General features: G+C 41.8%; 1 protein-coding gene across 1 annotated transcript; it reads right to left on the reverse strand.

The window, feature by feature from the left end:
* Positions 1–782: 782 nt before the first annotated feature.
* PM20D2 (peptidase M20 domain containing 2) lies at positions 783–17800 on the reverse strand (the record flags this gene model as incomplete). Its single annotated transcript, XM_084261745.1, has 7 exons — positions 783–3350; positions 4147–4254; positions 8243–8378; positions 10427–10581; positions 13558–13700; positions 17107–17255; positions 17339–17800. The coding sequence occupies 7 exons, from the start codon at positions 17798–17800 to the stop codon at positions 3169–3171; spliced, it is 1335 nt and encodes a 444-aa protein (XP_084117871.1). The 3' UTR covers positions 783–3168.
* Positions 17801–26125: the final 8325 nt, after the last annotated feature.

Here is a 26125-nt window from a genome sequence, read left to right on the forward strand (position 1 = left end):
CTCCCGAGGGCAGAGTAGAGAGGGACAATCACTCCCTGTCCCTGCTGGCCACCCCTCAATCAGAGTTTATTACACATTGAGACACTGCTAATAGTACTGTTCTTGACAAATATTCCAATATTCTTAAGCTACAGCCTGGGGAAGTCTGCAGCTATGGTAACTTAAAAAGCCATGCTAGGTATTTTCACACACACGATTTATCAGCACAAATCACTGAAAATCCAAGTGAGTTATACCCCCCACAGGAATACACATTTCTCATCTGTATCATCATGACAGGAAAATCCTAACCTTAAATCCCAAACTGCTTTAGTCCTGGGCCATAAGCATTAATGTTCTCAGACAAAATGGAATTCACTTGCCTGGGGAAGTTGAGAAGTCTCTCTCCTTGGAGTTTTCCACCATTCAGTAGCAAGTCAAGCTCATCTGATCTAGCACTGGTGATCATCCCACTTCAAGCTGCACACCAGGCCAGATTTAGCCTAACTGAGGTCCTCCAGAGCCCTCCCAAGCACCATTCCTATTATTCTATGAATTCTAATGTGTTTTATAATCTTAGGGCTGGTTTAACTATTAAAGACTACTATTAAATATTGCATTTGAAAAGCACTAACCCTCAAATAACACTGCTCACTATGGCAGCCTGAAATGGAAACTTAACACACCCCCAGCTCTCACAAAATCATACCAAAGCAGGGGTGGGTGGAATCAAACATACTATTAAAAAAATCTATTTAAATGAAGTCATGCAGCAACCCAGTATTAATCAAGGGACAAGAAAATTCAGTCACTATTAAATTGCTTTATTGATATAAACTCATCTTTAATCAGTACTTCAGTTTCATTTTAATTCCAGCAATGATTAAAACAAAATTGACTCTCTTTTAGGGCAGAAATGTCTAATTAAATGATCACAGAAGGGTTTCAGTTGGAAAAGACCTTCAAAATTGAGTCCAACCATCCATCCAGCAGTACTAGGTCCAACACTAGACCATGTCACCGAGTCCAACATCTACTCTACTTTTAAACACCTCCAGGTACGGTGACTCAACCACATCCCTGATGCAGCCAACAGCCAGCTAGTCCAGCCAAAGAGAACTGAAGGCCCATCAGCCAGTAGGAAACCCAACAATGCAGCATGTGTTCCTGGCACTCCAACACACCACCTTAAACACAGCAAAGCAAGAAGCAGGTCCTGCAGGAGGACAGCAAAACCACGTACCCTAAGGAAATTAACAAACTAGCCTGTTAATCCAGTAGAACTTCATGAACTGCATCTGTGTCTGAGAGCTGGGAAGGCAGGGTTGAAGTTAAACATTAAGGAAGAAGTTCCTTTGACAAGCTTTGGACCAAATTTCAGCTGGATTTAGTATCCAACTTACTAACCTGGACATACCTGTAGCTCAGAGTCCAGCCCTCTGTTCCATGCTTTCCTCTGTCAAAACTGTGTAAGGAAAGCAAGGATACTGGTGCAAGTAAGGACCCAGTAGCAACCTCTGAGACTTGGGGGTCAACCCTTCAAGCAATTGCCTTATAATACAAAACATTATCTATGCCTCTAGCTCTCCCAGAGCCAGCTATACAGTTACTTACTAAGACACTGAGCATTTCTTATATTTAAAGTTTGTGCCCTATTTCTACAAGCACAGAGTATGTGAAATATCACCTGAAAGTCTAAAAACTGTCAAATTATGTTGTTCACATGACATACAACCAGAAGGGAAAACATCAATAGAATTCTTAAATTGCAGCTGGAGGCCTGTGTTAAAGACTGCATGCAGAAATGCAGAGGGAATGCACAGAAAACAAGATAAGGACTCTGTTTTTTCCAAAATTAGAAACTGAATATAGAAATTAATAAAATAGATCCTGATTTGAATTCTACAGTTCCCTATTTAGAGACTGGTGCTGTTAAAAACAAGGTTTCTGAAATTTTGGGCATAGACTTTCCAGAAGCTTCCTGTAATACCTATGCTTAAGGAAATGTTAACCACTAAGTTGCTTTTTTCACTCAGTCTGTCCATAGACTCAGCAATTTGTATCTGAAGAAAACATTAGTCCCTTCTCTATGTACTCACAACATCCTTTAAAACAAGCAAATTAAAAGAAATTCCTAACAGGTTTGGATGTGCAGAACAGCACCTAGAGAAAATCTGCTACACTAATGTCCCTGGGAAGCAAAATAACAAGGATTACACAGAGTAACCACACAGAAAGGACAGCTGGCAGGACTTAATGGATGTGCAGCTTAGGGAATGGGAACAAATGGGTTTGAGAAGTCAGTTATTGCACAAGCAATCCTCAGTGCAAGCTTCTCAGAGCTTACTAGAAGGGTCTGCACGCAACCAGTTGAAGGTCACCTTCATTAACTCCTTCAGTGTACCATGCACCTTCAAAGATATTTCAACTGGTTTAGCTGAATTTATACACATCCTTCAGATCAGTTAAGCTTGTGCAACACTTTGCATGGACACTTGCTGCCTTAGAACTTGAGGTGCATTTTCCAGGACACCTTAACTAAACACACAGTTGCCTTCCTGTTTTGACTGATGACTTTCACAACATCTCCAAAATTTATTAGGAAGGACAATCAACCTTTACAAATCACATTTCAATACAAACATTTCTCTTCCACTTTTAGAAGCTATTAGTGCAAATCTAAATATACACCCTTCTCTCCAGTGAAACCAGCTCAGTTTAAGTCTGTCTTGTTCCAAGAAAAAGTAATGGTCCAGAGAGAAATGCTGCATAAATCAGATCCAGCGTACAATCACTGAGTGAACAGTACTTGTTTTAGAACAAGAATTTCTACATAAATGCTGTATTTCCCCTATAAGGAACATGGCTTTAGCAATCCATAGAAAAATCGCTGACAAGGGATCTAAACACTATCATTTATTCAACATTGACACTTAAAGGCCACATATTTGAGATTTCCCTCTGAAATGCATCACCATATTGAATACAGCAAACATTACAGCTAGATGAAATCACACATTCTGGAAAGCAATGGTACTATTTGCTTCTCAGAGTCCAAGAAAACCCCCATCCCAAGCATTTCTTCAGCTATGAGTTTATCCAGCCCCTTCTGGGATTTACATACAGCACCTCCATTAAGTCAATCCTACTGAGAGAGGTTTAATAAAGTTTGGTGTGCTGCACACATTCCTACGCCAACACAGACTCTCTCTTAGGTTCTACTGGATTTATCTGTCCTTCCTCTTTTAGCTTCACTTGTCTGAAGTCCTCCCTGACTTCCTCCAGCAGACTTGGCTTGAAAATGACATCCAGCGCCGTCATTGCCAGAGCTTTGGCTGTGCGCAGAGCGTAGAACTGAGCATTCTGTGACCCTGCAGAGAGAGAGAAACTTCAGATGGGATCACTAATATCAGACACCACATAAAGCATATTCTGTAAAACAAGACCTTCAAGTTTCAATTGCAGGAACAGTTTCTTTAAAATCTACTTGCATGAAGTTATGTCCATTTTGATGCCTCAAAACAAATTTCCACATGAAAATACTTTGCTTTCTGCTGATGTAAGCAAGACTGGAAACAGGAAAGTGAGCATTCACACCTTCCTTTTCAGAAAGTTCAGAGTTTTGTACATTTCCAGAGTGCTGTGCCTTGGGGGGAAAAGTTACTTTTAAAAGTTACTTTCAAACTTTTTGCTCATGTTCAGCAGCTCTTCTGAATGTGCTACGGATAATCCTCCTAATTTCTTCCATCTAGATGGTATACTAAGTAAGGCTTTCACAGGATGAGACCTGGTCATCCCTCTCTTATACATTCAACTTTAAAAACAAATCTAGAAACTCTGTATGTTGTCAGCTTTTCTCTGCACCTCTACAACTAAACAAGCTGTTTCAGTGTATGTATGCAGCTCAGATCCCATTGTGCTTGAATTGAGCCACTCTATTTCTACACAGGAACTCATATGCAGCCACCTTCAGATCTTGTACTTCTACTTTCCTACATTTACTACACAGTAGCTTTGAGTACCACCAAAGCACATGAAAGATTTAATCCTCTGCAATTTGAAGCATTTATCATTTCTAGATGTGCTGTAGCAAAGAGTCAGCAACCAGACCCTACAATGGATAACAGGAGTTCCAAATATAAATCTCTTCACACTTTTCTCACTCACCTGCAGCTTCTGTGTACTGCTCAGTATGATTCAACGCATCAGAGCCAATGTAAAAATATGGATGAAGCCCAGGGACTACAAATGTAACATTTCCAAAGTCAGTGGAACCTAGAAGCAGCACAGAAATTTTCTTAATGAGCAAGTGTTGAACAGTTGTAAATGCTGTAAGAAAATGTATGACAGATTATCATCAGCCCATATCTAAAACAGATTATCCTCTGCCCCAACTAGTAAGACATAAGCATTTCTAGTGAGTTATTATCCATACAAAAATCTCCCATCAGAATTTTTCCCTAACTAGCCATCTCCAGGTGCTGCTCTCCAGTTTGCTTCTGATCAACAATCAGTTACTGGACTGCAAGGAAAACAAATCAGCATGTTCCTATTCCATTCACTGTTCATTTTTTGAAGCATCACCTGATATATAAGCTACTGATTCAAAACAATGAAAGCTGCAAACTCCTGCCTGGAGCTTCAGGCAGCCAGTCCAGCTATTCCCCTGCTACAACCCTTAGAACCAGGCCCAAGAGTTACCGCTTTTCACCAGTATGCGAATATTCAGCAACAGGTGGGGATTCTGAAGGAGCAAATCTATCTTTAAACAAAACCAGGTTGAAGACAACTATTTTTTCCTGTGCTTTTTGATTATTTTCAGTTGTGGAGACCTTAACAGCACAAGAGCCCTTGAAGTAACAAGATCAGAACTCTAGAAAAAACACTAGTGCTTCATAGGCAAAAAAGTTATCAATGCTACAGATTTTAAAGATGATTCTTTCATGGCTGACTAACACTTTCAGTATGTTAGCTAGAGATAACACCTATCTCAAAATACTGCCATAACTATTTAATACCATCCAGAAGTAGTAGACCCTCCACAGAAGACTACAAAAGTCTACAACTACTTCAAGTGCCTTTTTTTTAAGTAGACAAATAGCAATGACCAACTAAAACCTCAATTGACTTTTGAGAACAGAGCTGTAAGAATTTATTTTAAGCAACAGCATATAAAGTGGCTGCTCCAGAGATTTAAAATTATTGGCAACACATTGGGTAGCCTCCATAGCATGATACTTTATGGAGACAAGATACTGCTAATGCCTTAAGACTTACTAATGAAATCTTAGCTTACAGATTTTACTTGGGAGCAGAGAGTCACTAGAAGTGAGTCCACAGAGCCTATATAACGTGACCAAAAAGGACAAGGCAAGCTTATTTGCTCTACCTACAGACAAATGGAAACAGCAAGGTTTGTCCAAAAAAACCTTCCCCATCACTCTTGGCACAGCAACAAGTTACTTTAATTTTCAGTTGCTCACACTACTGACCCATTCTTTGGTCAGTCTGGAAAGAAAAACTAGAAGTTCAGGAGTTTTGCCTATTCCAGGCTAAACCAAGAATTTAAGGCTTGTCTTCCCAAGTCCTGTTGGAATGATTGTGATGCCCTTTTCCCTTGCTCTCACCCATCAAATGAAGCATTACTAATTTCAGTGCATCCCAGCCCTTGGTCATGTAATTCCACTTAAGGTTACGTCCATATTAAGTCTACTACCTTGCTAGAGGTGTACAGATCAGGTTTCTTCTAAAAGCATAAAACAATCTTGCCCTCTATTGTGCCTAGCAGCATATTTAAAACACTGAGTGTTCCAACAGATTCCATACAAACATCTGGAACCATGTGCTCAAGAGATCAGGTTTCCTTCTAGACACATAAATAACTGAACAGTTATCAACGCAATGCAGAGACTTGTGTGCTGTCTTCAGCAGAAAGTTACTGCAGGCTGCAGCCACTCAAAAAATCCTGAAGCCAATACTGAAGCCTCTTCAAGTCACTGAGCCCATACACAATTGAAGCCAGTATTGCCACGAACATGGAACACAAGGAAAAATGCAGAAGATTCCAGTAAGGATTCATATACAGCCACAAGCTTCAAAAGTGGGATTTTCAAAACCTATTAGTTCCTTATCTATACCAGTTTCGTGCACAGGAAGGCAGTGACCCCCTAGGAATGCTAAAAATACAGTAAGCTATCACAAGTGTGTGTGTGTGGGGGGGGTGCCACAGCTAAGGCACACTAACTCATGAGTTTTGGGAGGTCATCAGTACCCTGCTGCAGAGCTACCCTACCAGCAGAAAGAGGTCACAGCATCTGGTCAAAGCTGACTCAGATTCATGTTATCTCACAGCATCCTGGCTGTGCACACAAGGTGGTGTGATTTGATGGACTAAAGGAACTCTTCACAATGCTTAGCTACCTAGAGCGATACCTGTACGCAGACCGATACTAATACCCATGTAGAGGTGGCAGCGAGTACGCTCATCTGTTAACGACTTTTCTCCTGCACAGACATGGAGAAGCAACTGAGCTATCTTCCTTCCCTTTCAACAGAAGAAACTGACATCCTAAAAGAAAACATTGAAAACCGTATGAAAACTAAACAGAAACAGAGGTCTTGAAAAAAGTGAAACAATACACTCAGCCCCTCCCAAAAAGGGTTGCACACAGAATTCCACTCCTGTGCATCTGGAGACTGTGCTTTGTTACTGCTCCTGAATCCCCACTGCAAAAATTCAGAGCAGCAGCTGTGGAAAGAAAACTCAGTAAAGCCTAGTGCAGTGGGCAATAAAAACATAATTGCTCAAGCACATTTTAACATTCAACAAGCAATTTCAGGACAGGACAGGCATGTGGAGAGTTTCTCTTAAGCACATCAATGTTTGACACTTAGCATATCATATAACTTACATGTGAAAGCACTATTACAAATAGGTGTAAGTCTGAATCAGCATGACCACTGGTACTCAATCCTCATGCTTAATACAACAGCTTGAGGGAAGCAACAGAGCTCTAGAAAGTTTCACTACAGTAAATATTCTAATTAAGTTTCCTCAGCACCTCAAGCTAAAAAAAGTAGCAAGTCTGATTTGTACCATGCTGAATAAAGAAAATAAATTTGCCTTTAGTTATAATTTGTTTCTAAACCCAAGACAATGAACCGATTGGAGAAAATATGCCAGTGTGGTCTTCATTTGGAAGGCAAGTAAGAAATAAGAGTAAAAACAACCAGAGCTCCATTAGACATACTGTCACACAAATAAAAGTTTGGAGAACTCTATTCTCAAATACCAGGATCTTAACTGTTCAAAGATAACATGCATTTTAGAGACAAATATTCCAGTAGTTCAATTGCAGTACTAACTCGTTTTACTGAAAACAATCTTTCCCTTCTAACCAAAAACAGTTAACATGAGCATAGTAAGAATGTTTACATATACATAACAGTGCCCATATATGTATATACACAGTTATGATCAGTAGTGAAGGCTATAAAAGTATCAGCAGCAGTTAAACAGAGCTCAGGTAGGTAGATTCTGAAAAAACCTGTTGAGGATAGTGATAAACCCAGCTGAGCATTTAAGAATTCATACTCCTCTTACTACACTTCTGAGACACCAAAAAAAGGAAATAGTTTGTAACACAGTCAAGACCCAGAGGCAAACACCTACGTGAATGGCACCCTTTGGAAAGCTAATCTGTTGAACTCCTGAGCTATAATTTAGGCACAAAATTACCCATTACCAGAAAGATCTTTAGGTTAGGGTGATTAAACTTCTACTTCTCTTCAAAAACTCCCACTAAAATATTAGTTAGATGCTAGTACATTTGCTTACAAGTAAGCTTGGAAAATATTGTTATAAAAGGTTCCTAAAAACTTTTCATAGCATAAACCAGGATTCTGTAATTCAAAGCAACAGAAAGAGCTGCAATATATTCCACATCCTCATGTTCTCAGTAAGACAGTTCTTGTCTTTCCATCCTTTTCTCCTCCCACCAGACTGTTTCTTACTTAAGTATTTTTGCAAATACTATCAGAAAATGGTTACAGCTTTTTACACGTGTTGGGAAAAATTCTCAACTTGAACAAATACAGAAACACCGGCCACAGGTACAATCCTTTTACAGAGCTTCAGTTATTTTAATTTGGCTTTTTTCTTTTGACTAAACATGTTTAACCCACCTCTATCCCATTATTTTATACACTTAAGAGCTGATCAATCTAAGCTTAAGTCATAACAAAAAAACCCAAACTGAGTTACCTGACAAACCATTCAAGATATAGTCTTCTGATATAAAATCTATTCCAAGCTTCTTTCCGTTCTCCTTGTAAACCTTCTGCAGGCTTTTATTTGGAAGTACATTGTAGTAATCGTTTTCACCACCTTTTATTTCCACCTAGACAAAAAACCCCAAACAATTTGAATTTTCTTCATCAACCTAAGCCAGTTTCATATAAACAATTTGAAGCTCCAAAAAGTTATACATCCATATTTCAAGCCCATATCAAAACAGACACAAGTGCCAAGTTTCTATCAAAAATGTAACATTCTGCCAAATATTAGCTTGATGAAAACACAGCTGGTGTTCTGTCAGGCTTATGCTAGACAGCCAAATTCCAGATGCAGGGATTTCATGAAGAGTATCTCCAAAAATAGTAAGCAAACATTTCCTGTAACAGTTTCCAATTAGTTCCACTGGAGGTATTGTTTAACTGCATAGAAGTCAATTTAGTCTTTCACCAAATTTTATTTTACTTTTTTCTAGAATACTTCACTAACTACAGCCCCATTCATGAAACTGCTTCACACAGGCAAGAAATTTAAAACAAATGTAAAAAGCATACCAGTGTCAAGCTTCAAAAGAGATCTTACCCTTCATTCTGCATAAAGTACACTCTTTGAAATTCTATTTAAGAGTGGAGGGGCCATGCAAGGAAAATGGCATCCAACACCTCAGACAGGCCTTAAAACTCAGTATCTCATATTAATACACACTGTACATACTTGTTCTGATGAGCATAGACATTCTTCTCATAGCTGTATCAGCCATTGACCTGTAGCTACAGAATAGCTAGAACCTCCTTAGTGATGCATTTCAACCTAGCCATGTTGCTGGAACCAGCCACAGTCACTCAAAAGAAAAAGAATGCTAACTGAGAAATACTTAGTTTTTCACATTTGATCCATAAGTGAGCCTGCTGCTTAATGGGGCAAAGCAAAGAGAGGGATGCTCCAGCTCACTGTAAGAGCGCTGAAGGTCACATACATCTTGAAGGGCTAGGAGGAGGAACTTGGCAATTACAGACTGGTCAGATTGTCCCATCCTCAAGCTCACAGGGAGATTACAGAGAAGATAAATCCTCCTAAGACCCATGTCCAGGCACATGAACCACAAGGTGATTGCATCTCTCCAGCACAGGATTCACAGAAAAGCAGATGGTGCAAGGCAGCGCTTAGCTTTTCGTGATGACAGGTCTGGCTCAGCAAACATAGAAGACATTCAAGTGTTGTGATTAGTGGCACAAAAATCCAAATTGCTGCCTGTTACTTGTAGCATCCATCTACAATCAATACTGGTGCTATTACTGTTTTACTGTCTTCACTGATACAACTCCTGTGGCACCACATCTGGTGTACTGTGTTCACTTCTGTGCTCCTGAACTCAAGACTGGAGCAAGTCCAGAGAAAGGTCACCAAGATGATTAGGGTGCTGGAAAACATGGCATACCAGTAAAAGCTGGAAGAAATTAAGTTTGTTGAACCTTTAGAAAAGAAGGCTAAGCTGCCTAGAGTTACCAAATGGGGAGGGTAGAGAGAAGACAGAACCAGACTTCTCAGATGCTCAGGGATATGGTGAGTGGCAACAAAGGAAATGCCTATTAGATACAGCAGTATCACAGGAGTTGGAAAGCACCTCTGGAGGCAGTCACCTCCAACTTCACCTGTTCAAGCAGGTTCATCTAGAGCTGGTTGCCCAGGACCCCATCAATGAAGCTTTTGAGTATCTCCAAGGATGAAAACACCAGTTTCTCCAGACAACCTGCACCAACACTCAGTCATCACACAATATAAACATCAAGGAAAAATCTTGCCTGTCATGAGGTGGTTAGAGCACTGCTGAGAGACGTTGTAGACTTTTATCCTTGGAGATACTCAAGACAACCACACAGCACTGAGCAATCTGCTCTAACTGGTCCTGCTCAGAAGAGGGTTAGACTATCACCTCTGGAAGTCTCTCCCAACCTAGATTCAGCAGTACTCTGGCATTTTATTTATAAAACAAACCGTAATTTCAGGACAAAGCAACAGAATAGCAAGTTGTATCACTGACACTGATTTCTTCCAGCTACACCATACATAAAAATGCTGAAACCCTTAATTTCCAGTTCTGGCCCACTTTACCTCCAGTGTAACAGAAACACACAACCATGAATACATTCTTACTTTGCACCCTGTGGCCAGTGCTGCAGATTTGAAGCAGTTCTCAACTTTCTCCGTCAGAACTGAAAGATCTTTCATTGATGGGGCCCGCAGGTAAAACTCTAGCTCAGTGTAAGAAGGAATGATGTTGGGCTTCACACCACCATTTTTTATTATTCCTGCAGAAAGGCAAAAAGTCACATTATCACTATTACACACAAATACTTGATCTTCACCCCTGTCATGAAATTTCTTGCTCAAGAGCTAAACACAAACAAAACGAACAAACATCAACTGAACATGAAATATAACAAGAATGTAAAGACCACAGTACAGGACAGTTTCTTCATCACATCAGATTAAGTGGGATATGTACAAGTTTTTCAGCATGATTTCATTGCATTTGTTAGTTATCTGGTATAAAGACAAGCCATACTTTTAATTTGCAATTAATCCCCTGTAATTCAATGCATCAGAGTCATAAACCAATCTGCTGCCACTGAAAAAAAAGTGTTATAAAGGTTATCTGGGATTACAACTTTTAAATGTTTCCCCAACTAAAATGTTTCAAACTTATTTTGCCAGTTGGAGACACATTCAGCAAAGTGCATTTCTCAGCAATACTGGAGTAATGTGTGCACTGCTGTGCACCCAGTTCATTCTCCTCCTCATACTAAATCTTTAGACACTGGGGTGTATAACACATGTACAGTTTTATCCAGGATTGAAACCTTAGTTTTAAATGTTTCCTCAAGGAAATGAGACAACTGTATAGTTTAACTACGGCACCAGAGGCATTACCATAAAAAGACCACAACATTTAGGTATTTTAACAAAAAACCCATTGTAGGCTTCAATTCTACATGATATTTCAGTGCAATAACAGCTCATTGCTTTCAACAGGCTACTCGCTTTGCTGACATCCTCAATGTATGTATGTGGAGTAAGATTTGTTTACTTTAGAATCTGAGAAACTACTTTAAATGGCAACACTGCATGAAGTAACTTATGTGTGTCACAATCCTGAAAAGACAGGGCCATCAGAATGTAAATAAGCAATAAATCTTTACTTCTGGTGCAGAACTCCCCCCAGGTAAAACCTTTCCAGTCTCAAATACAGTCAAATTAAACAGAGTGCTGAATTAAACCAGTACTGCTTCATAAGAAACTGAACAGCTCACATGATGGGGACAGATATCATAGAAAGGGGACCAACAAATCAGCAAATAAAAGGTATTATGTAAATTTGCATGACATTATGCTTGCTCAAAAGAAGTTGCTTAATGATCTTTCATTTGTTTTCCCACATAGTTGCAAATGGAACTGGATAGAGTCTAAGATTATGTCTCCCCTAAGCTTCAGTCTGTATTACAGCTGCTTTGGACAGCAGATATACCTTAAAAGCAGGCTGCCTGCACACTATTAATGGCACACCTAGTTTGCCATGCTTCTAGATGGAACTTTGTCTTACAGCCTAATACAATTTCTTGAACAAAAAAGAGATCCAAATTCCAATTCCAGGGGGCAGCTGTTACTCCACTCATAAGCAGGGAAGAAATTTATTATTTATTAGACAAACTCAAGCCAACACTGTTCAAGTACATAAAACATTGCTTCAAAATTCTTAGAAAGGAAGTGGAAACTATTTCAGTTGTTAGTGGATTAACACTAAGATTTTTATGATCACTCAAGTCAGCTGTGGCTGTTACTGCAAAAGCCTGCAACACAAGACCTTCATCACACTGTTGTAAAGAGAGTATTCCTAAAATAGAAATCTCATTCTGGCTGCTTATACTTTCCCAAAGGTATTTTAAATATTTCCAGTTTGAAAAGCAGGTTTATGGCAGGTTTATGGCAGGCATTGTATCACAGTAATTTAAATTTTGCTGTAGTTGAAGTGTTATCTCTTGGAGTTTTGTTTATATAATTCTTTCTTTGCCTGCAGTACCCATGTAGATTTTAAAGTATGAAGAAAGCAGTGCTAAGAGTCTTAGGTTTAGATCTAAAAGAAGACTTAGGCACCTCCGATCTTAAACCTGCAGCATAGGAGTTTCAGACACCCAAATTCATAATTAAGTGCCTTGTTTCCTACAGAGCAATAGGATAGAGAGCCAAGGCATTGCCTGCTGTCTGAAATTCAAGCTGCCCAGCAGAACTGCAAGCATCTTCATCTACAGTCAAAAGGGTTAGGGCTCCCAGACTCCATCCAGATATCCTGGAGAGAAATACACACATGTATTATACAGCACACAAGCAGCCAAGACATAAAATGATCATTAGCTCAGAACTTCCAGAATTTAAGCTCATGACAGTCTTTTCAAATAAACAGCTCTAGGTTCCTAAGTTCTCTAGAAATGTCAAATTTCCTTAATTTCAACTTGGAAAAAGTGTTATGAGTGTAATGAGGGAAACCTGCGTTTGTAGCTACAAGACAGCTTCCATCTCGACTTCTGGAACTTTCTCACAGCATATTAAGAAATGCATCGTGCTCAAGGAATATCAGCTAAGCTTAACACATCTTACTGCAAAATTACCTTTCTACTTCAAGGTCTACTAGATATTAAATATCAGAACACAGTGCACCCCTAGCTGATGGGGCTACTAATGAGAACTATAGGTTTCTGCCATCACTGCACTTGTACCTCAGCAAATAAGCTTCAGTCACTTCTGCTATACCTGCTATTAGATGGCATTTACATTGACATTTATAGGTATCAATGTAAATGCCATGTAGTTAATGGAAAGTCTACCAGAAAAGTGATGCAGTAATACTTCCATTTTCTAGAAGTAATCTTAACTTCACAGAAAACATACATGAACAAATTCAAGGCTATGTACCAAAATAAACCTAGCACTTTTTTCCCTTTCTGAACTGCATCTTCAAGAGCAAAGACTTAAAGTGTGCCCAGCCTCTTCTAGGTATCAGTGTCCTCTTTTGAACCTGACCCATAAGCCTGTTTTCAGAAGTTAGTTATGGACACTAACAAGATTTTAAAGATTACAAACTGTTTAAATGAAAGGGTACTATTCCACAGTATTCAAAGTGACTAATTTAGCATAGCAATGCAATACTTTAAATCGTGGGATTGTGTAAGTTAGCATTTCAACAGCCTAAACTCTTACTTGCTGGACATTAGATTTAATGAAGATCTCACCATGAACTCTCCAGGTCGGTTTCATTTGCTGTCTTAAAACAGACAGATTGTTGTATGCAAGAACAGCAGCATCTAATGCATTAACTCCTTCCCAAGGATAAGCAGCAGCATGAGAAGCTTTTCCATAGTATTTCACAGTCACACTAGGAAATAAAAGGCATTGCTTATTTGTTTTTCATTCACTGAAAAAGCTCTAAAACAAGAAGTTCCTTTTGTTCACACCAATATTTAAGCTTTGTGCAGCAGACAATTTACCTGGCACTACACTATTGCAAAGTTGAAGTATCTGAGTGTGGGGAGATGCTGCAAGATTTCTACAAAGCCAATGAATAAATGGAACGATATAAAAAGCCAGTCAGGCAAGAGCCACCAGCAACATCCTACTGTACAGTCTTTTCTCAAGAAATACAGACTTCACATTAAGTGTTTCCAACACCTTTTTGTACCTCCTGAATGTTCTGAGACTTGAAGTTAACTCACATTCTTCTCAGAGGGTAACAAAGCCTTTTCACTGATTCAAACGTAGAGGCTGATTGTGCCAATTCCTGCCAAACTGGTGTACGGTACACAAGTCAGCAAAAGCACATTACAGAGATCACACACAAGCCATGTCTAAGCAGCAGAAGTCAAGTTTTAGAAGTGCAGTAAAGGCACAGCCCAGTATAAAATACACATTGCATGCTATAGCAGGGATGTTCTTTCCTCGCAGAGCTCAAAAATGCTGGGAGGAAGGAAGGGAAAGAATGCAAACATTATTATCCATCTTCATGGAAGCCATAAAACGCTGCACCTGAACACTTCCAGTAAGAATTCATGCTTGACTTCATCTTCTGAGGGCCATTTATATTAGCCTTACAAAACAGTTGAGTATTTCAAATTATATGGAAACTCTGCATGAGGGACAAATTAAATGCTGTCTACTCCATGAAGTATTACTACTTATCAAAACCAAACACTAGGTTTTTATCAGTATTAGAGATTTTAACTGAATCTTTATGCACTCCTTACCCAGCCATTTACATTAAAAACTCCATCCTCAGCGCTCCCCTGAGACACACAAGCTGTCTCTCACCCAGCTAGGCCAAGCCTAAGTTGCTTGTCCCTGTCTTGCACAGATGCTAACTTGGTCTCTTATCCTGAAGTGACCCCTCATGCTCTGAACCACTCCACAGCTCTTAGTCAATACAGAAATTCAATACTGGAGAGCAAGGAGGGACACAATGGAGCACACTGTTGCAGCAAAAAACATCAACTGCTACTGCCTGCAATCCAAATTAACTGTGCCCTTCTCTATGCTCCCTCATCCTCCAAGAGGGTCACACATCCCATTCTGTAAAGCATCCGTTTTATTTAACATTTATTATCCTTATGAAACAAAGATCCCTTATCCACTAGCATCAAGTATTAGACTTCAACTCCTGAAATCAACTCAAAGCAGAAAGTTACGATGCATTCCCCAGCCCTAAAAGTAGTGTTTAAACTTTCTTGTACTGCTATTGTTACACACATCACATACTCAGAAAAACACAATGTATTTTGGTTAATAGTGAAACCCTATGCCAAGTTAAGAATGTTAGCATAACAATGTGGGTCCTGTTTGACCAACAATAAATAGACTGATTAGGTAAAGGATAAGTGTATAAGAATCAGCAAATTTTGGCATGCATCCATCAGTTACCCCAGTATGTTAATTTATTTCAGGCACAAGCCAGCTTCTGAGTTTACAGATACAGTAAAAATCGCAATTCAGTGATGGGCAGCCCTTCAATTCCTCAGAAACAACTGAAAGATCAATTAAAAATCATCAAAACAGCCTTTGTACCTTTAGAATATCAATTACATAGACCTGAGGTAAGCTGGGTATTTCAAGCTTTTGGAAGCACTAAGTTGTTTTGCTCAGTGCTTCAGTTCCATACCTCTCCCACAGGCTACTGAGAACTGTACCCTACAGCAGACCATCACCTCTGAAGGGAGATTTCCAAATCTTACTGTATCAAACCCAAAAGGCTATTGCAAGAGTTAAAGTGAACACAGAGACAAAGCTACCAGCAAAAACTGCAACTTGAAGATTAAAAATTCTGTCATAAGGAACAGCAACCAAAAACCAAGCGGAGATGAGTCTGGAAGGACACAGCACTAGCCTGTTAAGGCTCTTCAGAAATGACAGAACATGGCAGAGGGCTAGCTAGGCAAGGAAGACTAGGTGTTGCCAACCTTGTTGGTTTCTATCATATGACTCAGCAGTAAAAACCACAAGTTATCCACCAGGGACTGCACTGGCAAAAGCAAAAGGTCCATAAAAATCAAGCACATAGGTACTGGAAGGTAGCACAACCATGATGAAAACTGCAGTCAGTACATCAAGTTAGAAACGGCTGGAAAGCCAGTTATTTAAATATTACAGAATTTCATCAGAAAAATAGTTGGAAAAACTCTTGCACTGGAGGGAGGTTACTAGTGGAGTCTCTACATGGTAAGACCTTAGGATCAAGAGCCATTAGTAACTGTGGCATAAAACATAAAACAAAACCTGCTGGTAGACTACAGCTGGGACACTGTGAGAACAGAAGGCTTATAATAAATACCAAAGGAAAACCAGCATGGCCTTGCAGACTGGCAGAGCAAAAATAGAATCAAGCTCAATTTTTTTTTTTTAAATCATGAACTTAGAGCCTAAGCATGTGCCTAAGAATGGATTACCTGAAAGTGACTGAAGAGGAAGCCCCAAACATACCAGCTGTCTCCAAAATGACACAGTATGGTCCCAGCATCAGCTGGGTAAGGTCTATGGAAACTCTACCCCAGGTACTGGGTATGCATATCCAGCAAGGAGTACTTCAAGACAAATCAAACCACTCCAAATAGAAACAAACAAGCATCGACACTGAATAGTAAGGCTAATCACAAGATGACAAGGCATAATTTCTGATGAGCTATATGGCTAGCTGGCAAAAAAAGCTGACTGAAGTAAATGTGAAGGACATGAGAGTCAAAAAAGTTGATGCAAGAACCAATAGCTATAAACCAGCCACAATTAAATTGAGGCTGGAAGTTAATAAGTATTCAAGCAGCAGTCAGGCTCAGCTGGCTGTCTCTTTCAGAAGTGGGAAAGAAAATGTGAAACACTTCCGAAACTGATTAAAATGCATGCAGAGGACTACATGACCTAGTGTCCAGGAAAACAAGGAACCATGAGCCATACTCCAGTTGCATGCTCCAAAATTTAGCTAACAGGTGGTTTTGAAATGAAGCTTTTTTTAACAGTCACAGGCACGTGTAAAAAGAAACTCCTAGAAATATCAGAAGAACAGATTTTGGGGACACCCGCAAGATTATCTCAGGGAGTCACAGATCTTTAGAACTGAACAGCACACTTAGAACTGCTCAGTGTCTGAAACGCTGTCCTGGCTCATTACATGACTGCAAGTGATTTCTCTGAACGGCACCTGCAAGGAAGGTCCTTGGCCCTAAGTTGAGGCCCTTCCAAAGCAGGGAGAGGAGAAAAGGCTAGTAACAAGCCAACCCCTTCCAGAGACCCTGCTCACTCACTCGTGCTCGGCCACGTCGGGCAGGTAAGCCGCGTTTTCTTGCGAGGGATGTGCCATAAAAACCACATCCAGGCCGTCAAAGGCTCCGGCGTTTATCAGGTCTATTTTGCCTCCTCCCTGTTCCTCCGCAGGCGTCCCCAGCACCGTGATCTGCAGCGCAAGAGCAGAGAGTCAGGACCCGAGTGGCGCACAAGGGCCGGGCCCGCAGCCGGTGCCCTCGGCGGGGCCCTCACCTGTACGGCGACGGGCGCCGGCTGCGGCAGGCTCTCCAGGGCGGCCTTCAGCCCCAGGGCGGCGGCGGCCCCCACCTCGGCGATGAGGTTGTGCCCGCAAGCGTGGCCGATACCGGGCAAAGCGTCGTACTCGCAGAGGAAGGCGACGCGGAGCGGGCGCGGAGCCTGAGGGGCTGCCGTGCCCCACTCGGCGCGGAAAGCCGTGCCCAGCTTGTAGCGCGGCTGCACGGCCCAGGCGGCGCCCGGCAGCTCCCCGCTGGAGAAGAAGCGGGTCATGGTGTCGTGCGCCTGGTGCTCCTCGTAGGCCAGCTCGGGCCGGCTCCAGATGTCGCGGCTCAGCGCGCCCAGCCGCGCCGCGTTCAGCTCCACGCTCTCGCACGCCCGCTGCTTCAGCGTCTCCAGCGCCGGCAGCGCGGCGCCCAGGGCGGCGGGGCCGCCCTGCGGCGGGTCCTGCGGCCTCATGAGGGAGCGGCGAGGCGGCGGCAGAAGCGCCCACCAGCAACGACACTTCTTCCCGACCCGGCCAGCTCGCACCTGTGAGCCAGCCGCCGCCACCGCCTTTATATCGCCTCCTCGGGGCGGCGGGGCACGCTGGGAAGCGTAGTTCTCCGACCCGGACGGCCCGCCGACGGTGTCCTGGCAGAACTACCCATCCCAGGGCGCCCGGGGGCCGGCTGTCGCCTTGCCCCTGCCGCCGGGTTCCTATGGGCATCCGTGCCGTCGCTCTTACTACCGAGGGCTGAGCCTGGGCATCCTTGCTGGTGTCACCTACCCTGTGCTCTACAGAGCTCTGCAGCTCCTACTGTGACGGCCTTCCAGGTGCCGCTTCATACCTTTAACCTCTGTCTTTTGCTGCTGACTTAACACACATCTCGCTCACACACACATTTCCCATCAAAACTCGCTGATTTCAGTCCCCGCCTGCTCTCTGCGAGCCATTTCCCGCAGCCTGCAGGCAAGCGCAAGGTCTGCCGTAACTCTGCAGGGCTTGGCAATTAAGACGCTGCTTTCTCCAACATCTCCTTCATTTTTCCAACTAAAAGCCCTGCATTTTGTTTTTCTCCTTTATGTTTCTTTGATATTTCCGAACCCCAGACTGGTGAGAATAGGGCCGTGGTAGCTCCGGATGGTCCCCACCACGGTTAGGCAGCTCCACCACCTGTGGCCTGTCCTCTTCTGCACCCCTGGGGCACACCCAAGACCCAACCCTGCACCTGAACCCGCAGCATGGGTGTTTGGTCTGTGGCATGGGAAATTGGATGCCATCCACAGCACTGCACGCAGAGCATGTGGGGTAAGCCTCTGCACGGCCCTGGTGAAGAAAGCTCGGTGTTTTCAGGAAGCTTTGGACTTGACACGTGTAGGCTGCACGGCATGTGGGGCACACAGTGCTGACCACAGAAGTCCAAGCAGTACACGTCTGTAGTTTTCCTGACTTTCATTATTATATCCTGTTGATCAAATACATGGTTGTGTTGTCTGGACTATGGCCAGTATCAGGGACCTTGCCTATCTAACCAACCAGTAACTGCTGAAAGCCAAAGTCAACAGAAACATGACAAATTCTGATGGTTTTCCTGCATTCACTGAATGACCATAAATTCACTTTATGTTCATTTTAATGATGGTTAATCCACCATACACTTTCTCCACATTTTTCTGTCACCTAGAGATGTACTTTGGTGTGCTGAACCACAGAATTTCCTCTCCACAGGTTCTTTTCCTGGGGACACACAAACCCTATGGGACTCTCAGCCACTCCAAGCAGAGTTCGGGCTCCCATGCCTAATATTTGTCACGAGCTATTTTTACTTTTACAACCCACTCCAGCAAATATCATGGCTGTTGCCGGTTCTTTCCCTCCACCCCCAAATCCTTCCAAGTGAAACAAAACTATCCACCCAAAAAACATCAGCTGAACTCCCAACTACCCTATGGACACGTGCAGTTAGTGTTTGCCAGCAGTGGAGGGGCCGGGTGCTCCACGAAGGGTCATGTAATTGAGGCATGTTTGCCAAGGGATTTCTAGGACTGGAAGCTCTTTGGAGCAGGCGAAGCGTTCCTGAGGATAGCGATGGCTGTGCTTTAGGAACAACCACTCCAGGCATCCATCAAACCCAGACACTTTTGCACTCATGGAAAGAGCTGTGTCCCACTTTTAGTGAGGAGCGCTTTTTCTTCCTAAGTGCCTGGTTCCCTGAGGCACTGCTGTTCACTGTATAGTTTCGTATTGCCTTAACCAAACCATGGGGTCCTGATCAGCCCACTGCATCCTTCACACTGATTCATCCTGTACCCTGTGTGCTTTTCTATATCTGATCAGTAGTTTTCCACCCAAAGGTGGGGGCTTGCAGTAGTTTTAAAAGCTGTAAACTGGAAAAATAAATGTTCCATGACATGACATCCAAGCAGCTCGCACATGAATTTTCAGAAGGATTAGATCTACTGCATAGACCTCATCCATTTGCTCTAACAAAGCAATAGCCACGTTGCAGGTTGTGGTTTTCTGAATGGTACCAAACAGCAGAATCCTGTGTTAGGTTTCATAGATATTTACTGACAGTGAGAAAAAGGTGAGAGTCAGACTGGGGACTCTTGGGGTCAGTGCAGAAGTGGAGTATCCTCCACAGACCACAAATTGTTTCAGTCCTCCTTCCCTGCCTGTCGCCTCCCTCCACTAATGCCCCTTCAGTCTGTCTTTGCCCTACTACTGGGTGCTTGTTACGGCCCCACTTAGCACATCCAGCCAGATCTAGTCTGCATTCTGCAGCATCACCCCAAAAGTGCTACTTTGCCCCTCCAGGCTCCAATTCAGTGATTGCAGTCCCATTCTTCTCACCCGATGAATCCTAATTCTCCTGTCCTGCTCCCTCTTCATAGCTGTATTCCCTAGCTCCACTAGGCACCATTCTCCCTCCCAGCTCTTTCAGTCTTTGCTAAAGACAATCCCAGTTTGTTGCCCTGTCAGCCCAGGTCCCCCCTCCACTTGTTTCCTGTCCTGGTTTCCCTAAACCCTATTTTCTTTACAGCCTTCAAAGCCTGCTTTTCTACTTTTCCTCCTTGCTCCTACCTCTCCTGTACTTGTTGTGCAGTCTCTGCTCCGTCTGCACCTGATGTAGAGAGCGCACCACGTGCTGCGGCCTATGCTGAAATGAGAACTGAAAACAAGGGGCTCTTTGGCTGAGTTAGTTTCCTGTCAGATCGCAGAAATGGCTCTGCATGGGGTCAGATGAGAGCAGTCAACACAGTGCACTGCACAAAACATGCCAACAACATAACTCTGACATGAAGGGCAAAGCTGAAGTGGCCAGCGCATGGGCTAGATTCAGCTTAGGACTGGCTTAGCTAAGCTGTTTTGGCATTACAGCTGAGGTCAGGTCTCAGAGCCACAGCTGAGCCTGAGCTGATGGGTGCAGGCATGGCAAGGCTTGGCCACAGAGCAAACCGCAGTGACAGCTGCCACCAAACAAACGTGCTGCTCCTTTGAGGGGCAGAAGAAGGAGCAGGGAGTGCACAGGAATGTAGGCATTGGAAAGTGAGACAAACTTAGCTCTGGCTCATCCAGGGAAAATTTACCACTGATGGGGAGAGGCTAAATTACTTTTAGGGATTATGTTATCTGCTTACAGCTTGTTGGTTTTTCCTCCTGACACATCTCAGATAATCACAGGGGTAATTTACTCATGTAACCACAGTTTTAATAATTTGAAATTAACCTTTAGGATGTGCTTAAAATGTTCCTTGTCTGCCATGAGGACTTGTAAATCATGCATTGAGCCAATGTAAATTTTTTAAAATGAAGGATTACAGGGCTTATGCCAGTTTCACAGTTCCAGCTTGCATGTTTGAGTTAACATAACAATGGGTATGTAGTTTCAGTAAGTTCCACTTCACAATTCCAGATAATTTGCATGCTCTGTGTACAACGTCATTTTCCATAATCAGCTCTGTGTGCCCATTTGCACTAGCTCCCAATTTTCCTTACCTAGATAACAGACCTTTTTGAACTACCATATTGTAGTGCTAGACTTTAACAGTTGTTGAAAGTATTACAACACGTTCAGCAGGTGTCCATCATGGAAATGCTAATATTTTATAATGACCCATTGAAATGTGGAATCTTTCTTTCCTCTTGCAAAAGTGTGAGGTGTTCATTACAGGGTAGGGCAGGCAAAGGAGGAATGTGCTTCAATTTATCTCATGTAGATCAGGGAAAATCACAATCTTCCCTTACTTATTTTTCTTCTTTTACAAAGGAAATGCATGGCCTGCTGCTGATTTCCTCCTCATCAACATTTTCTGGATAATAAGCTATGGTCTATCTCCTAGCAGCATAGGGACTCTCAGTGGCATTCATGTATCCCCCAAATTTTCACAAGGCGATCTACAAATCACATGTACAGATGATTTACAGATGACAGTCACAAAGTCACAGGAGAGAGTGAGACTGGAAGGCACCTCTAGACATCATCTAGTCCATCCCAGGGCAGGGGGGTGATGGGTGGTGGGAAGGACTTCACACTTCCCTTTGTTGACTTTGTGAGATTTCGCCCAGCCTGTGCAGGTCCCTCTGGATGGCAGCAAACCCCCCTGGTCTATCAGCCACTTCTCCCAGTTTTGTATTACCTGTATGCTGAAGCTCTCTGCTTCCAAAGGGGTCCTCCTCAGTTCCACTGTGATTTTCCCTCTCCCAGATAAAAACTCCTGACCTTGTCTTTGGTGTCTGTCGGACCTTTACCTAATGCAATTCACAAAAATGGCACAAAAATAACATGCAAAAGTTGGGTAATTTCCTTCTGTTTTAGAGAGTTCAATTGCACAAAGGTCTAAAAAGAGCCAGGGCAAGGAGGGTGTGGTGAGAGTAGCTATGGAGAAGCAGAGAGCTCTTTGGACAGCTCAACCACTCTGGTAAATACCATTCTAACAGCTGCTGGGAGCATCACAGACGAGGACATCCTACAGAAGAGAAATTAAACTTCATTTGCAGAATTCTTTTTCTCTGTTGTAGTGAGAACTGTGCTATGGTCTCCTGAAATCAGGCCACTTTAGGAAAGATAAGGGAAAACGTGTAATGTATTTTTATGGATAAGCAATGGATGCATGCTAAATGAGGCTTCTGTTCCTTTTATACAAAGCCCTTCCCAGTCTTGTTCCTTTTCTATCTCCTCCTTATTATGTTTCTGTGGAAGAACTATTGGATATTTACCTCAGAGATGGGGTGGCACCTATGAAATCAAGCAATAGTTTCCTTGCTGTTTGTATTAGAAAGCTTCAGTTCACAGTTACTACACTATCATGCTTTTTCTCCTACTTTAGGTGAAGGCACTTGGCTTTCAATATTCCATCACCATTTGAAAATCCATTGAATCTCGCCAGTAGGAAGAAAACAAATTCAGTACCTTCATTTTCTATAGGTCATCCCTTGGCTTATGAGAATGTTGTATTTTATAGTCAATCTAAATTATGAGTCTACAAAATACAAAGCATATATCCAAAATATGCTGTCCTGGTCTACTAGGCATAAGAAAGAAAAAAAAAAAAATCAGTGCTAAACAAATTACAACGCAGTATTAGACTGTTAAAAATACTGCTACTACATGGAGGAAACACAATCCAGACAACATCATGAATCTTTGGGGAAAGACATAATTGTGCATGTGTTTACTTGTAAGTAAACAAGGACAAACTTTGCAGCTGCTAATTCAATTCATGTTCCTGGAACCAAGCTGTAAACAAATACTTGTATTTTTGTTTTAGAGGGTGGATGAGGTTCAGTAGCTTTCCATTGGTCTAAAAGAAGTAACATCTGTTGTGGCCATAAAAAACTTGATGATCAAGTTTACCACATTAGCAACATTAGGCATTTAGGTTGAAATCCAGATCAGACTGAACTCAGTGAAAGTTTCACTGGATGGTGGCCCGGGTTCCAAGCCAAAATCCAAGGCTTTGCAAACAATAGCACAATGAGTATTAAAAACAAAAGTAGGCTGTTGCCGTGTGTAGGAGCTATACAGGGGCTTGCCTAAAATAACATTCCAGTCTGGTTTACAAATGGCTTTATATTAGGAAGTACGTACCAAGACATACAATGGTACAAAAGGGGATTGTGTGTTTAAAAAGGAAAGTGTGATGATAAGGGCTTCTTCAGTCAGATCACAGTATCTCCATATAGCATAAGAATGTTAAAGATCTCAGGAAGAGAAATAGCTTAAGTCACTGAAGCATGTCATCATCTTTAACCATTTATGGATCAACAGTGCCACTACATCTTATACATTTCTTATCAAGGGAAAAGTAATGCAGGGCAGATGGATTCAGAAAGTAATGTCTTCTCCATATGGGCATATCATTCCCACTACTTAAGAATTAATCACAGTGTGGCCAAAATTTCATTGTCCACAGCCGACGGGGTCAGAAAACACGAGCTTCATGTTCCCCTCAGATTTGGTTACCTCACATACAAAACTTGAGATTAAATCTGAAATCCCTCCCAGAACATGTTCATTCCTTGGGACCTTTCCCATCTTCCTTTCCCTGTCACCTGTGTATTAGCTGTTTGACTTCGTGGTTAAAACCTCATTGTTTGTCCCAATGCTATGAGCCTGTATGCGAAAGGGCAAGGAAAAAGCTGTGCTTGGAGCTCAGCTACACGCGCTGAGAAGGCAGCTGTAGCTATCTGAGATGCCGCAGCCCCCAGCTCTTTGTACCTGCCAAAGACGCCTGCCCCAGCTCTGGCAACAGAACGAGACACAAATGTCTCAGAGCTGTTGCAGTGCAGAATCCAAGAGCTTGAATCAAGCTGCCCCTACCCCCCTTGGCACTTTGTGCTTTAAACACGGAGTTTGTCCTGACACAGCTTAGAATTATCAGTGGTTTCAGTCTGCTGACTCCCCTGTGTGGGTGGTATCCTCTGCGAGAGAGGAGGCAATATTATAAACCAATGCATTTATTTCCCAAACAATCACTCTCAGTGCAACATGAGCCACAGAGCCTGGTGTAAGCTTCACTGGCTTTAGCCCGGTTTAACAAAGCAGTGGTCTTCTATCTGGTGCAGATTCTTATTTGCACTCTGAAAGCTAGAAGAATGCAGCGAAGGCTTACTTGTCTTCTGTGGTTTTGGTGGTTTGCCATTGGGGGGGGAAAAGGGGGGGAGATTTTTAACATGAAACATTAGTTAACCTCAAGAAAAGTTCACAAATTACCTGAGTTAAGTTTTACCAACCAGGGTAGGCAGATGTTTAAAAGACAGGGTTCTCTAAATTCAATAAACTCACATTTTTCCTTTGGTTTGGCTCTCTGAAGAGTTCCATAAAACTCCTCTGCTACTATGGGGCTCCTTGAGGTTTGCACAGCTGAATGTAAACAGAGGATTAAATCGCTGGTGTTACTGATACCCAGTACTCTTAGCACGCAACACTTACTGACTGCTTGCTCTCTCTTCTGTATCCAAGCTTTTAGTTTTGTAACAGCAAGGAAGGTGTCAAATGTGAAAGATCTTACCTTCGAGAAAAACACCATGAAACCCTCCCACTCCTCCAATAAAAAAGTCTTGTCTCAACTACACCCACTTATATCTTAAACCCTTAAAATGATGTATCTATTCTAATGTAAAAAAAAAAAAAATTATATAAAACATGAAATCTGGCCTGTGCTAAATTTTTCAAAGCAATGAAAAAATGGTCTTTCCTGGCATTCAAATGCCCCTTTTCTAATGTATATATTCCACGACTTATTTGCAGTGACATCCTATGTTATTAGAAACAAAATTTAATTTTGCTATTGATTCAAACAAAACCACAGCCAGGCCCTAACTCTTTTAGTCCCTTGGAGAATAAAAGTATTTTGCAGCTCTTACAGATCTTTATTTTTAATCTGTTGAGGCTTTCAAGCATTGCAGCTGTTTGTTCATAGACAGTATCTGTTTGTGGGTGGAAGAGGCAGAAGATGGCCACTCAAGACAGGAAATTCAATATTCAATTTTCTCTTTTATTTCAGTTGAAATCTAGATGGAGATTTTTACCTCCTAAAAATATGTGTAAGCCTCTAGCTTGTTTCATGTGCATATACTATTTTACAGATAGACAGCAAAATTGGGATATATTTACAGTCCACAGAAATCTTAAATGGATTACTTCTTTAAGGCATCACAAATTACTATTAAGTACTTTGTTGTGGATTTAGTGGTACTGAGGAGATATTGAGACAACAAAACATCAGCTTCCTGTGTCTAATTGCAAATCTCTTTACCCCCAAAGCTTTTTGGTTATAAATTTTAGGAATCTGAAGTATGATACATTACGTAATCATAAATGCACTTGTATTAAGTGTTGACATTTTCCATAGTACCGTAGGAAATTACATTTAAAAGAGTCACCGTTTTTGTTCCTATTACTGAACAGATTTGTACTAATCATGCAAATACAAATACAAGAAGCCTTATGGGTGTTCATTAATAACGATTATTTGCTTAAAGTATTCATTTCAAAATAAATATTTTCAAGCCCATAGTTTATTCACAGCAAGAGAATACAAAGCAATAGCATGCTGGGAATAGCTGTTTTAATGCACAATGATTTTTTTTTTCTAGTCTGTATTTAATTTCTGTGGTATCATAAACTTAAATAAACACTTACAGACTGTGTTTGCTCTCACCATGTACATTCCTGGGCATACTGCCGACAAGAAGAGGTTTATGGGTGTTAGTGAATTTGTAGGTCTGTTTGAGTTTATATCAGTTTTCTGGAAAAAATCAGCAGGCAAGTGAAAAAGGAAAAGAAAAAAATGTAT

The sequence above is a fragment of the Gallinula chloropus genome (genome assembly GCF_964237585.1).
Source record: "Gallinula chloropus genome assembly, chromosome: 3".
NCBI classification, from domain to species: domain Eukaryota; kingdom Metazoa; phylum Chordata; class Aves; order Gruiformes; family Rallidae; genus Gallinula; species Gallinula chloropus.